General features: G+C 43.5%; 1 protein-coding gene across 1 annotated transcript; it reads left to right on the top strand.

Annotated features, from left to right (window-relative positions):
- Positions 1 to 10,448: 10,448 nt before the first annotated feature.
- On the top strand, positions 10,449 to 10,931 carry TWIST2 (twist family bHLH transcription factor 2). The gene has a single exon (XM_065413731.1). The coding sequence runs from the start codon at positions 10,449 to 10,451 to the stop codon at positions 10,929 to 10,931; it is 483 nt and encodes a 160-aa protein (XP_065269803.1).
- Positions 10,932 to 13,607: the final 2,676 nt, after the last annotated feature.

Below are 13,607 nucleotides of genomic sequence, written 5' to 3'. Positions count from 1 at the left end.
TTAATATTCTACATGCCAGAAAAAGAGGATAAAAGTTGTCGTCCCTGTGGATTTTCAGGGAGGCATTCAGTTTTGATCTGCAGCTCGTAGTAGGCTAAGGTAAATGATCTCTAATAGAACTGTTATTTTTGGAATTGTGATCATTTCTACTTTTTGTCCCCCAAATACTGGTTATACTTTTTGTTTTGCACAACCATTAAAAAGCATGATTCCAGAGTCAAAGTGACACACTGCATCCCCACGTGGTAGAGAGAAACGGTCTTCCCAATGTTACTGGTATAGGGAATTATATGGATTTCAGATAGCGAGGCTTGAACTATGGCCCTAAAGATCTAGAGGCAAATCTGCAGCTGGAGTAAATTGTAATAGCTCCATTAACAACTGAGCTATGATAATTCATGCCAACTGACGATCTGGCCTTTGTCCAGTAGATTGATAGGCTAAGGCCTGATCCAAAGCCCGTTGAAATCAACCTGGGTCTTTCCACCAACTTCAGTGAGCTTTGGATCATGTATTTGGACCCTGATTTAGTACAGCACTTGAGCATGTGCTTAACTTCAAACACCTGCTTAAATCCTACTGAAGTCAATGAGACATATTTCACTTTAAGCACATGCATATGTGCTTTACTGAATTGGGGCCTGATTTCGTGAAGCCATTATACATACAATATGTTACCCATTTAATTCGATTGTACTCTTTTAAGAATGTTATTTACAATTTACATTTATCACTATTTACATTGGCAACAATATTTTCAGCATCCATCGTACAAGGTAAATAAGGGAAGGCAGTCACTGCCCCAAAGGTTTTATAATCAAAAAGAGAGAAACAGAGAAGGTGTGTCTTAGGAATCAAGAGGAAGAGTGCCTTGGAAGAATGTATCCATTTGCTAACATTTGGTTTGGGTCACTTCTTGTGGGTATCATAGTATCTTTAGGACGGATTTGAAGTGAGATTTATGGTTCATTAAATCTTTCCTTTTAAAAATAATGTATTCTGGGAAAAATATCCTCAGCAGATTACTTGCTCTATCAAGATTTTGGGTAAAGCTGGATCATGAAGAATAAATCTGTCTGAACAAAAACAAAGGGTCTGTTTTTAAAAAGTCACCTGCTCCTAATATCAGGTGGGAGAATCGGTAGCCACTCCTGTGAAGTTTTGTAAGTAAAGGGTTTGCATTCTGGATTAGCAGAGCTCCTGTAAATATCTGCAAGGTGGGAAGATACCTCTCATAATCTCATATGGGAATGAGCCAAACAAAGAGAGGGCAGAGAATTCATCAAGCAATATACAGAGTTATAACTAGGAAACAGGTATAATCAGGAGTTATGGGGATAAGAACAGGAGTAATGGGATGAAACTTAGCCCTGGTCTACACTGGGGGGCAGAGCCGGCTTTAGGAAGTGCGGGGCCCGATTCGAATAGTTTCGACAGGGCCCCGGCAGGGATGACTCACCCGGTGGCACTCCGGGTCTTCGGCGGCACGTCCTTCACTCACTCCAGGTCTTCGGTGGCACTTTGGCGGCGGATCCTTCAGTGCCGCCAAAGACCCGGAGCGAGTGAAGGACCCACCGCCGAAATGCCACCGAAGACCCGGGTAAGTAAAAATTAAAAAGGCGCCTAAGTTAAAAAGGCGCTCTTCTTTAGGGCGTGGGGCCCTCTTGGGCGCAGGTGCGGGGCCCGATTCAGGGGAATCGGCCTAAAGCCGGCCTTGCCTGGGGGGTGGGGGAGTGGGATCGAGCTAAGTTACGCAACTTCAGCTACGTGAATAATGTAGCTGAAGTCGACGTACTGAGATTGACTTACCGTGGTGTCTTCACTGCGGTGAGTTGACTGCTGCCACTCCCCCGTCGACTCTGCTTGCGCATCTCACGGCGCTGGAGTACAGGAGTCAATGGGAGAGCGCTCGGGGGGTCGATCTATCGTGTCTAGACTAGACGCGATAAATCGATCCCCGCTGGATCGATCGCTGCCCGCCGATCCGGCGGGTAGTGAAGACATAGCCTAAATGCTCCCTTTCTTAGGGTATCAGACAAATCTTCTTGATAATGAGATGTATAATTAAACTGTAGAATATTCTCCTTAGGAATGTGATAGACACCCCTTCACTTAGGACTTTGCACTAGCACAGTGGTTTTCAACCGGTCATCTGCGGACCCCTGGGGGTCTGCAGACTATGTCTACGGGGTTCACGAAAGGTGACAATGAAAATAAAGTTTCAGATCCCAGACAAGGCATTTCGTTTTTCTGCTCAGTCAAAAGTATGTGAATACCCCCACCTGCAGGTCAAAACCCAGAAGTGTTGGCATTACCATAGAAGCCCGCAGTTTAGCGCCCTTTCCCATGCTGCATCAAATGCTGTGCCAAGCATGTGCAACATGGATAGTTGAATTCTGTTCAGTCAGTTTTCAGTCTAAGACTTCTATGGCAGAGGCCTGCGGACTGAAGTTTGAATTTCCAAAGAGGTCCGCACCTCCAGTCGAAATTTTTTAGGGGTCTGCAAATGAAAAAAAGGTTTAAAACCAGGGCACTACAATATGTATTTACAAAGAACAATTCTGCAGTAGCAGGGAGATGGATTGGAGGATCTAATGCGTCGTTTCCATGTTTAATTTCTATGATTCTCTTGTAATGATTATTTCTCTGTTTTACCTTCCAGAATCTTTACACCCAAGGCTGGGAGACCGGAGAGCAGCAATCAAGCCAAACACAGTCTCTACAGCAGCAGCAGCAGAGAATTGGCAGGGGAAACACCTGTCTTCCCTCTGGAGCCTCATTTTGCCATCTTGAACTAGACTGCATTATCATCAGTGCAACCAATGCAACTCATGATAGTCTCTTTCTGCTTCAGCCGCGACATAAGATTTATATGTATGCGCTAGTTTTCTGCTCTGAGGGTTTATGTTGCTAGAGTAAAAAGGAAGAGCAGGAGCCTCAGTTGATAACATGTCAGAAACAGACACTCCTGTAGAAAACTATGATGTTTACTTTGAAACGCTCACCTGTGAGAATTATCTTATTACTGTAGTACTGTCCTCCCTACCCACTGCCTGCTATTGTGCATTACACACACACACTGTATCTTGTCTTGGACTATAAACTGTTCAGGGCAGGGACCATGCTTTGCTAGGTGTTTGTACAATGCCTAGTCTGAGTGAAACCTTTGGGTGCAACTGAAATACAGATAAGAATCAAACCAAATCAATCAGCCAAGACTATAGAACATGCCGGTCTTGTAAAGTAAAAGTGCAAAAAAATTCACAAAAAACTACAGCAACAGGGTTAGTGGTTCTTAAGCAAGCAATAGAGAGCTCTCACGTCACTCTCCAGCTCTCCCGGAGCCCAAGGGAACGAAACCAACTTTGGACTTGCCATTACAGAGCAATTGAGCACCTGTGATAGTTTTGATTTGTTCTCATAAAATACATAGGAGCTAGCATGCAAATGAGCACATCCGGCACGTTGCCGTACTTTGCAATGCCCATGTCTAGTGTTGCCACAATTCCATACTTTTCCAAGGCGAGGCAGGATTTTGGTTTATAGGGTTTACAGTAGTAACGTTAACCACATGCATTGTTGGCAGGATTGAGGCCTTAGTCTCTAGCTGAGACAAAAGGAAGAAGAACTGGAAGTGGAAGACATTGGAAAACACCTTAGTATGGGGTGTATGAGACTATAGGTTGCAGACTTTAGAAACACTGCAGTGAATTGTATCAGAGGGGTAGCCATGTTAGTCTGTATCCACTGCAGTGAGTTACTACAGTGAATAATCACTGACACTGCAACCTGTTCAATACAAAGATGATGCTAATTGCATCAAATGTTTTTTAAAATCCTGTTAATTATGGTGGAGTGGTACCGACATCATAGTTATTGCTTAAGCAGGGATATTAAACTTTCACCAAAACGGTCTAATTTTATATCACTGTCGATATTTCATAGCTTGCTCTCATCATGCCTTAAATACTAATAATACTTTACCATGACGTTTTACAAGGAGTTTTCAGTAGCAGGGCCACAAGGGTATATCTGTATCAAGTGATCCGATTACATACTCTGCCAGTGGCTTTTCACTCCCATGGAAAATATGGGCCACTTTCAACCACATCTGCATCTCACATGGCAGATGCACCATCTCCATCTTAGAATCATAGAATATCAGGGTTGGAAGAGACCTCAGGAGGTCATCTAGTCCAATCCCCTGCTCAAAGCAGGACCAATCCCCAACTAAATCATCCCAGCCAGGGCTTTGTCAAGCCTGACCTTAAAAACCTCTAAGGAAGAAGATTCCACCACCTCCCTAGGTAACCCATTCCAGTGCTTCACGACCCTCCTAGTGAAAATGTTTTTCCTAATATCCAACCTAAACCTCTCCCACTGCAACTTGAGACCATTGCTTCTTGTTCTGTCATCTGCCACCACTGAGAACAGCCGAGCTCCATCCTCTTTGGAACCTCCCTTCAGGTAGTTGAAGGCTGCTATCAAATCTCCCCTCACTCTTCTCTTCTGCAGACTAAATAATCCCAGTTCCCTCAGCCTCTCCTCATAAGTTATGTGCTTCAGCCCCCTAATCATTTTTGTTGCCCTCTGCTGGACTCTTTCCAATTTTTTCCACATCCTTCTTGTAGTGTGGGGCCCAAAACTGGACACAGTACTCCAGATGAGGCCTCACCAATACCGAATAGAGGGGAATGATCACGTCCCTCAATCTGCTGGCAATGCTCCTACTTATACAGCCCAAAATGCCGTTAGCCTTCTTGGCAACAAGGGCACACTGCTGACTCATATCCAGCTTCTTGTCCACTGTAATCCCCAGGTCCTTTTCTGCAGAACTGCTGTTTAGCCAGTCGGTCCCCAGCCCTTCTTCAAAGGGGACCAAACCCAGTGATCTTTTAACTGCAGAAACAAACATCCAGCAATGTCCCATACGATCATATCCCAGTGGTATCTCTGCCATCCACTCCATGTCACTAGATGCAATCAAGTGGCTCACCAACCTAGACTGGGACATCTAACACTGCTGATTGTAAGCCATACAGAAGAAGAATATTGCATACCTTATATATACCTATCCCTATTATTGAGGGACCAGATTACATTTCACCAGTACCAGGGGACCAGTTGCCTGAACATTCAGTCTGTTCTAAGGGAAGGTATCCACAGTATTGTCAACACTGTAGTTAACTCTGGCACTAAACACTGCTAGGGGGCTCTATGGCTGTAAAGTGTATACGTATACACTGAGTCTTCCCAGTGAGTCTGATCAGAGCTGGGTGTGTTTACACTGTTGGTAGTTACAATACAGCCTTGTTATACCATAAATCTCCTCTAACAAAGACTGCCATGAAAATGAAGAGCTTCAAAAGGAAATTAGGTAGATAACTTAGAGGATATGCACTATGCTGGTCCAAGTTTTTTAAAATAACATCCATTATGGGTCAGATCCTGCCTGTGTTTTTCAGGCAAACAGTCCCTTGCATGAGTAAGGCAAGCAGGATTTGTTATTGGTTATTTATATTACATTAGTGTCTCCGGGCTCCAAGTGAGATCATGGCCCCATTGTGTTAGTGAGGCATTGTGCATTCACATAGCGAGAAAGTCCCCGCTCCAGAGACCTCACACAGCAGGCAAGTGGCAGACCCGGGAATAGAAATTGATCCCCTGACTCCCAGTCCAGTGCCCTATGCACTAGACAATGCTGCCTTGCAGATTTGGCACCTGGTATGAAAACACAGTTGTTTGCCGCCAGCTTCTACCATCCTTATTCATGACAACGAGCAGTACCTCCAGGTAGTCCCATTTCAATCAGGGAAGTAAGATACTACTCAGCATGAGGAAAGGTGTCAAAACACGGCCATCTATCAGCAATTGTTGCAAGAAGACAGAAGAAAGTGGATTATAAATATCTGTCCACTTGCCATGCCTCCTCACCCACCTGCTCTGGGAGGGCAGCAAGCAGGATCGCGTGCCCTCTTATTCTTGTAGACTCCAACCATAATCCAGGTTGGCCATATGCCTCCTCTCACGCCTGTGTATTATTCCAAATCACAATCAGGCTTTCCTCTCCCACCAGTCCTTGCAGGACTTTCAGTGATGTGTCTACGTATTCTGACAACACATTTGGTCCACACCAATCTAATCACATCACTGTCACAATTGAATTGGTTTTAGTGACCAACCTTGCACACCAGGAATAGCTCCACTGAGGTTAACAGGGTTATACCACTGCAAATCCAGCATAAGAAATGGAAGAACCAGGTCCCTTCATTGCTAACCTGCTCACTCTGATCTAATCTTGCTCTTAGAGGTTAGACAAAGAGACTTTTCCTTGGAATTTTCATTGCTGGTTTCTCTGGGTCACTCTGTGCATTATGATTCTGTTTCTGTTTATACTTCGAAATCACCCCAAACACTGAGATTATAAGATTTCTAAACTCATTAGCTACATAATGAATACAATGTATGGGAGTGTTTCTGGTCTCTGTCAGGCTGGTTTCACATTGGAGTATCTCCGTTGACTTCGTAGCTTCAACAATTATGACCATGCAGTTCACCCACCTGCATAATGTAAGCCATGGAAATTCACCCAGTGATTCCTCCATTGAGGCCAGTAACTTGTGACTGAACTAGAGCATACATTCTACAAAGGCTTCAATGGAGTTACTTCCAATGGCACCAGAATGGCACAGTAACTATAAACTAGCACACCAAAATTCATCACTATTAACTTCTCACTGTATGTTCCATTTGTCCTTAACAAAGGGCAAAATTCTTCTCCAGATCTGCACAGTGTTAAGAGTCACCATCTGCTCTGGTTCTCCCATGGAATTTAGCAACTGAGGCCAGATTTTCAAAAGAGCTCAGCAAAGTGGGATATATTGGGTGCTGAGCCCTTGTGAAAATCTGGCCCCAGCTGCAGATGCTGAGCCTTTACAGCCAGGCCCTGAACTCTTTTGCAAACCTGGCCTTAGAATTCAACCTACAGTAGGAGGCATCCCTCACATTTGACTCCACAGGGTTTTCAACTGGATTAAAAGTCTATTTGCAAAACTGCCATGGCTCTCGGACTTCTGTGCTGCACCTGAAAACCTTTCCTTTGGAAAACAAACACAGGCTTTCCCTGGGGAAGTCTTTCCACTATAAACATTACCTACCGCTAGTCAAGTGAGTTCCAGGCATTCCTTCACCCAGCAAAGCGCTTTCCAATCAAACCAGACATTATTTTTCCATTAATAAGTGTTGATGCTCACTGGAAAACTCTGCAAAGAAATTTGTTCAGAAACAATTCTTCTGATATAATTTTTTCCTGGGTTTTTTTTTTTCTTTCCTTTTCTTTTAAATTATTATAACTGAAAACATGATCTTTGCTGCTCAAGAATTCATCTGTTCCTGCTATTTAATCTCCAACTGAAGTCACAGGGCCAAATCCTGTTCTCATTTTACTCGGGATTTTCTCCAGTGAACCTAACAGGGATACTCCAGATTTATGCTACTGTACTGAGAGCAGGACTGGGCCCTTTCTCATCAGTTTCATGCATCATAATCATTATGGCAACTACTGTCCTTTTTAAGTCACAAACCGAGCACCATGGTTTCAAGAGAGGAAAAAACTGGAGGAGCAGATATCAAGGCTCCTGTTTTCATGGCAGCACCATGGATATTAACAACAGAAGCAGGACACAGGGCGAAATGCCAACCTGATATGGTAACTAACCAGCACTGTCTCTCCAGGGAGCACTCTGCAGAGTTTTCCACAAGGCATCGCCTGCTCTTTCAGTGAGCCATAGTTCAGGTTGTGATGGGTTTGTCTGGGAGTGTGTCACCTCCATCTCTCATATCTAGCCGAGAGAGCTCCTGCTCCTGAGATCTTCTCCACACCCCCTGCCTCACCACTCAGCCCCACCGGTCTCTGCTTCTCCCTGTTCTTCTCTCTGTCCCCTGCTCCTCCTTTGTCCCCCCTGTACCTATGTCCCCTGAACTTTACTCCATGCTGTGACCCCTCACCCTCTGGCACCTCCGACTGAGACTCAACCCCCACATTCCCTGCCTCCTCCTGGTCCCCAAATAGTCCTCTCAAGCAGCCCCCTCATCACTCAATCTGTGCCCCCCAACTCCATTCTCCATCTCCCCAGCCTTCTCCTGCCATTTCCTCCCCCAGCCTCTGCCCCCCCCTCCAGCATCTGCACCCCCAGACTCCCTGCTCCATCCCCTGCTTCCCAGGCTCCCTTCTCCATCCACTCTCTGGCTTCTGCCTCCCCAGCTTTTCCTGCCATTTCCTCCCAGCCTCTGCCTCCCCCTCCCGCCCTCCCCGCAGATGCCCCTTCTTGCTGGCTGTGCGGGGGAGGGGAGGGGATGCTGATCCTGGGCTGCCTCAGCACAGCTCTGGCAGCCGGGGCCTACTTTGCAGCAGCCTCCTGCCTGGCGGGGGTGGGGGGAGCCAAGCAGCCAGCACTCTGGCACTGGACACTTCCCCCTGCGCTCCCCAGCAGCCACAAGCCAAGTGGGGACAAAGGTGCTGTTGTCCCCTGGCCCAAAGGGGAAAGTTGAGTCCCTGGGTCTCCCCATCTCCCAGTGAATACCTGGGACCCCGTTCCCCCATCACCACCCCATTGTTCATCCCCTATAAATACCTGGCATCTGATCCCCAGCTCTCTGTAATTATCCCTATTACTGCCCCATTACCCTGGCATTACCCCACTGCTCTTCCCACCTCCTAGAATTAACCCCATGCTGCACCCAAAGATCCCCATCCCTCTCTACAGACCCACCCCCATTGTTCCTCCTCATCCCTCTGTAACCCCCTTCATTTTCACCCCTCAGCTAACCCTGCACCCAAAGATGGACTCTGCTTCTGGCTTTTGCTTTTCCAGATGGAGTTTCTGGTTATGGGACTTGACTTGTATGGGGAAACATGAGGGGAAACCGAATTTGTTTCCAGTCATTCAATCTGCACTATTATTTTAGAGATCTGTAACTCCCCTTGACAGAAATCCTTCTAGTTCAAGCTCTGAGTTTTAAAACATATCCTCTCTCCATTATGTTTCTGTCGCCTAGGGAGATCCCTCCTGTTTGTAAGGTGGGAGAGAGGGCAGTGCAAATGAAATCTGCACCCATCCTTTTAACAAACAATGTGCATACTATCTATTTTAAAAAATCAAATAGGATATTGATACACCCATATAAAATGCACCCAGCACCCTTTCAAAATACTCATTGCTTCTTTCAAAATTCAATACTTTGCTTCCACATTGTGCTATATATTATAGCTGGCAACGATGTATTTAGCTCCTTTTGGTTCTGTAAAAATAATAAATATTACTACTAATAATCCTGATCAGTTTAGATCATTGTGTTGTAAATTGCAGGAGTTGCTCTCATTTTGCATTAAAATAAAATAATTTACTTTCATCACTTTGATCACAGTTGAAACTTTGGGACTTAGCCAATTATTTCTTCCCATCAGCCTAGCATAGCACAAAGGTATGAGCTACTTCCCTAAGCTACTGTGAAAGAAGTGGCAGAATGAATGTCCTAAAGGCTGAAAAAATTAGGTGTTTTGTGTATTATAAGAAGACAGAGAAGCTGTTAAACTGAGCAAAGTGGTGTAAACCTTATTAGCAAGATTGTCATTACTGTGTGCACTCAAACAGCTAGGGAGGGAGGTGTAAGGGGGTGTCTGTCTGTTATTCCTCCCTCATTAAATTTTAGATCAGAGGGTTGACATGAGTATTTAAGCAGAGCCCATTTGCAAGACTCATTCCAGGTACCAATAAAATGCTTGTGTCATAATCTCTTGCAGAACCTATAGCCTGGTGATGCAGCCTGAAGTTTTGTCTTTCAGGTTGAAAATAAGCAGTGACATTGTCCTAATGCATTATCAGTGGGGGCTGCACTGGATACTTTAATGACACAGCGTTGCATGCCTGTTTAGAACCTAGGCACTTTGCAAAGTTTACAAACAAAATAACCCCCACTGAATTAGCACGTGAGGGCGTCCCACAGCTGCAAATATATATCGAAAGGGGGAGAGAGGAGCGGTGGTTGCAAACTGTCTTTTATTGGAGGTGCATTCCCAAGATTTTAGTTAAGTGTAACATAAAACTGTGAAAGTTTAGCAGGAGAAAAGCTTTCCTCCCACTGGCCTGGCTGTCCAATCAGAAAGGAGCCCTGCACCTCCCTCACTTCTGACAACTATTTAGCAACCGAGCCCAGCTAAAGTTTCCAAAAAAGTTAGAATAACTTCCTCTCTCCAAGACCTCAGTTTTTGCACAACCCCGTCCTTGAAATAAGAGCCCTTCAAGCAACCTGGAAAACGTTTGGTCAGCAAAAAACTCCTGTTTTTTTTCCAAAGGATCTGTCTCAGGAATTTAAAACACATTTAAGACACACTCACACCACATCAGGAGGGGGGAAAAGTCTCTTCCCCTCCCCTTCTTGCAGAAAGAATGGAAGAAAGTTCCAGTTCTCCTGTTTCCCCTGTGGATAGCTTGGGGACCAGTGAAGAGGAGCTGGAAAGGCAGCCAAAGAGATTTGGCAGGAAGAGGAGATACAGTAAGAAATCCAGTGAAGATGGCAGCCCCAACCCAGGCAAGAGGGGGAAAAAGTCCAGTCCCAGCTCCCAATCTTATGAAGAACTCCAAAGCCAGAGGATCTTGGCCAATGTCAGAGAGAGGCAGAGGACTCAGTCCCTCAATGAAGCCTTCGCAGCCCTGAGGAAAATCATCCCTACGTTGCCCTCTGACAAACTCAGTAAAATCCAGACTCTCAAACTCGCAGCCAGGTACATAGACTTCCTCTACCAGGTCCTACAGAGCGACGAGATGGACAATAAGATGACAAGCTGCAGCTATGTGGCCCATGAGCGGCTTAGTTATGCCTTTTCAGTGTGGAGGATGGAAGGAGCTTGGTCCATGTCTGCCTCCCACTAGCCAGTACCTGGGCAAAAGCAAATACAACTGCCAAAGGGGTAGGTACCTGGTTCTTTCTTTTTACTTCTAACTGCATCTTATTGAATTCTGCCACAGGTCTCCTTGTTTTAGTGATGAAGCTTCACGTCGTCCATGCTATAACGTAAATATTAAGCTTGTTTTAAATGGGGAACCCAAAATGTTATAGCCCCTTGAAAATCCAGCAGCTGTCCAGAAGTAAAACAGAAAGGATTCAGATGATAATCTAGACAGGGGAGAAAACATTTCTCTCCATCACAATGTCTCAATTATTCTCTTGTGTAGGCCACAAACAACTAGATTAAAGATCAAGATTACATTTGTTCCCCCTTCCACTCACCCCAATCTAAAAATAAGAGAAACTTCTAGTAAGTAAAACATTTGATATGTTCAGATTTAAAATCAATGTGTTTATACACTGCTGCTGTCTTTTAAACGATTTGCTACCAAGAGGGGAGCTGTAACGTTGAATGGCGAATGGTGTGAAATTTGCAAGAGTACTTTTCTTAGAGAAGAATTTCAAAAGAGAGGAAAAAGACAGCCAGTAAAACACACTGACAAGACCTAAACAGCTGCTTATTGGATTTGGTGTATGTCTGTGCTCTAAAAGAACCAGCACCTACAAAATAGGCTTTAAGTGTTTTTACAATTTTGCCATTTGGGGAAGGGGGGGGGGGGTCAGCTGATCCTGTGAAGAATAATTTCTGCTCTGATCTTAGTAACATTTTTGTATGATCAGCAGATGTTCTGTACTTGTTTGTCTGTGCTGTGTCCACTTCCCTTCCCCCCCTTACAAATAAAAGGCAAACAAAGATAGAACAAACCCACTGTCAAGTTCATATTCGGTTTCTCTTCCCTAGAGTAAAGTTAAGGCTGGTATCAAACTCTTATGGACTTGAACATCGTTTCTTATTTACTCGGGGCACTGAACTCGTCCTCATCAGTTTCCATTACCAGAAAACAGCTTCCTCTTATCTTTCCTTTTTAATTGTGTTGGAGTTTTTGAGGGGTGGGGGAGTCCGGAGGGCAGAAGGGGGAGAGGAGGTGTGCTTAGGCAAACCCCCTAAATTATTCTAAATGATGTCATAACTTTACATTAATTAAGAAACACCTCTCAGCATCTATAAATCATGCAGTATTTCAGAGTTTACATCTATTCCTATTGTTTGCATGCCTCGTACAGAACATCCAAAGATAAAATACAGACCAAAAGACAGATAAGATAATCATACAATTACAAATATTTATCAGTAAACAAGGAAATGAAAGTAAGGGGACACTCACATTTTGTAGTACAACATGCAGCAGTGTAAATGAAATTGGTTAATTATCCAGATGACATCAACTCCTTAAAAGAATAAAGAAAGCCCAGGTTGGTCCATTAGCCAGAATTTTTTTTATACAAATCCATATTTGTTTTATCAATAACTAGGACACAGACAAGAAACTTGATGCAATTGGCAACATTTAATCTGAAATAGGCAATATTTAGGCAATAATAGGCAAAGGAGTAAAATGTAGATTTAAAACATTTTATACAGCATTTTAACAACTTCATGATTCATTTGTGTTTGAAATACTCTGTATTTTAATATCTTCAATAGAGTTTCTATCACCCCTTCATGAAAACCTAGAAAGAAGTTAGTTTCATTATTCTAAAAAGTCTATCCATCCCACACTAACAGGCAATTTAAATCTTTAAAGTTAACTACTTTTGTTATCATGGCCAGAAAAAAGACAGGTCTGCCCTGATACATATGTGGCTTTGCTGTAGCTTCAGCTGCAAACAACTGAACAAAGTAGCTTTTTCAAACAAACTCTAAACTTCGGTTTATAAAATTCATTGCCTTTCCCTCTGTTAATATGGTTTAAAAAAGGCTAAGGCAATAAGAAGCGGGGGGGGGGGGGACCTCCTTTATGGGAATCTTCTGTTGTCTTTGTCAAAAACAGATGTAAAATGTCTCAAACACATATTTCTTCAGGAGTTTAGATTGGCTGAATACTAAACCTCTACAATGGAACAATGCATTTATTCTGTTGTTTCCTAAATTATTTGCTGTCATTAGTCAATTTATTTTAATCTGTTATCTACTGTATATCCTTCCCTCTGTACATTAGGAGCAGATAATGGTATTTCAACTTTTTTCTTAAAAAACAACAACAATGTTTCAAGTGCAGTGTCAACAGAATTAGAGTTCAGTTTGGTCTGATGAGAAAGATACTGAATGTGAACACTAGGAAATAGTCCCTATATGGAGGAATTAGACAGTGAAGTTCAGAATTTCATTAATAACAATGAAATAGCTAAATCTAGAGTTGAAAATTATTTGTATCCAAATAGACCTTTGAAGAACACATTTAAGCGTATACAGTACATATTCATCTGGTTCATGCCGAACTGGTATACGGTATCTTTTCTGTAACTTGGCCTCCTAGCAAATGTTGGAAGTGGTCTATTTGTTTCTTATTTTTCCTTACATGACTTAATTATTTCCTTTCATAGTAAATAAACCAAAACCTTCCATTTTAAAAAAACGTTTTTTTGTGGTGGCACTGTTGAAAACATTATTGCCAAAGAGCAGTGTGGCAAGTGTCTGGGTCAATCATTTATGGGCAGAAACAATAGTTTCTGCCATCCAGCGCTACAAGTGCTTCCAG

Source organism: Emys orbicularis, chromosome 11, assembly GCF_028017835.1.
Source record: "Emys orbicularis isolate rEmyOrb1 chromosome 11, rEmyOrb1.hap1, whole genome shotgun sequence".
In the NCBI taxonomy this organism is placed as follows: Eukaryota; Metazoa; Chordata; order Testudines; family Emydidae; genus Emys; species Emys orbicularis.
This window is presented reverse-complemented; position numbering and strand designations above follow the sequence as displayed.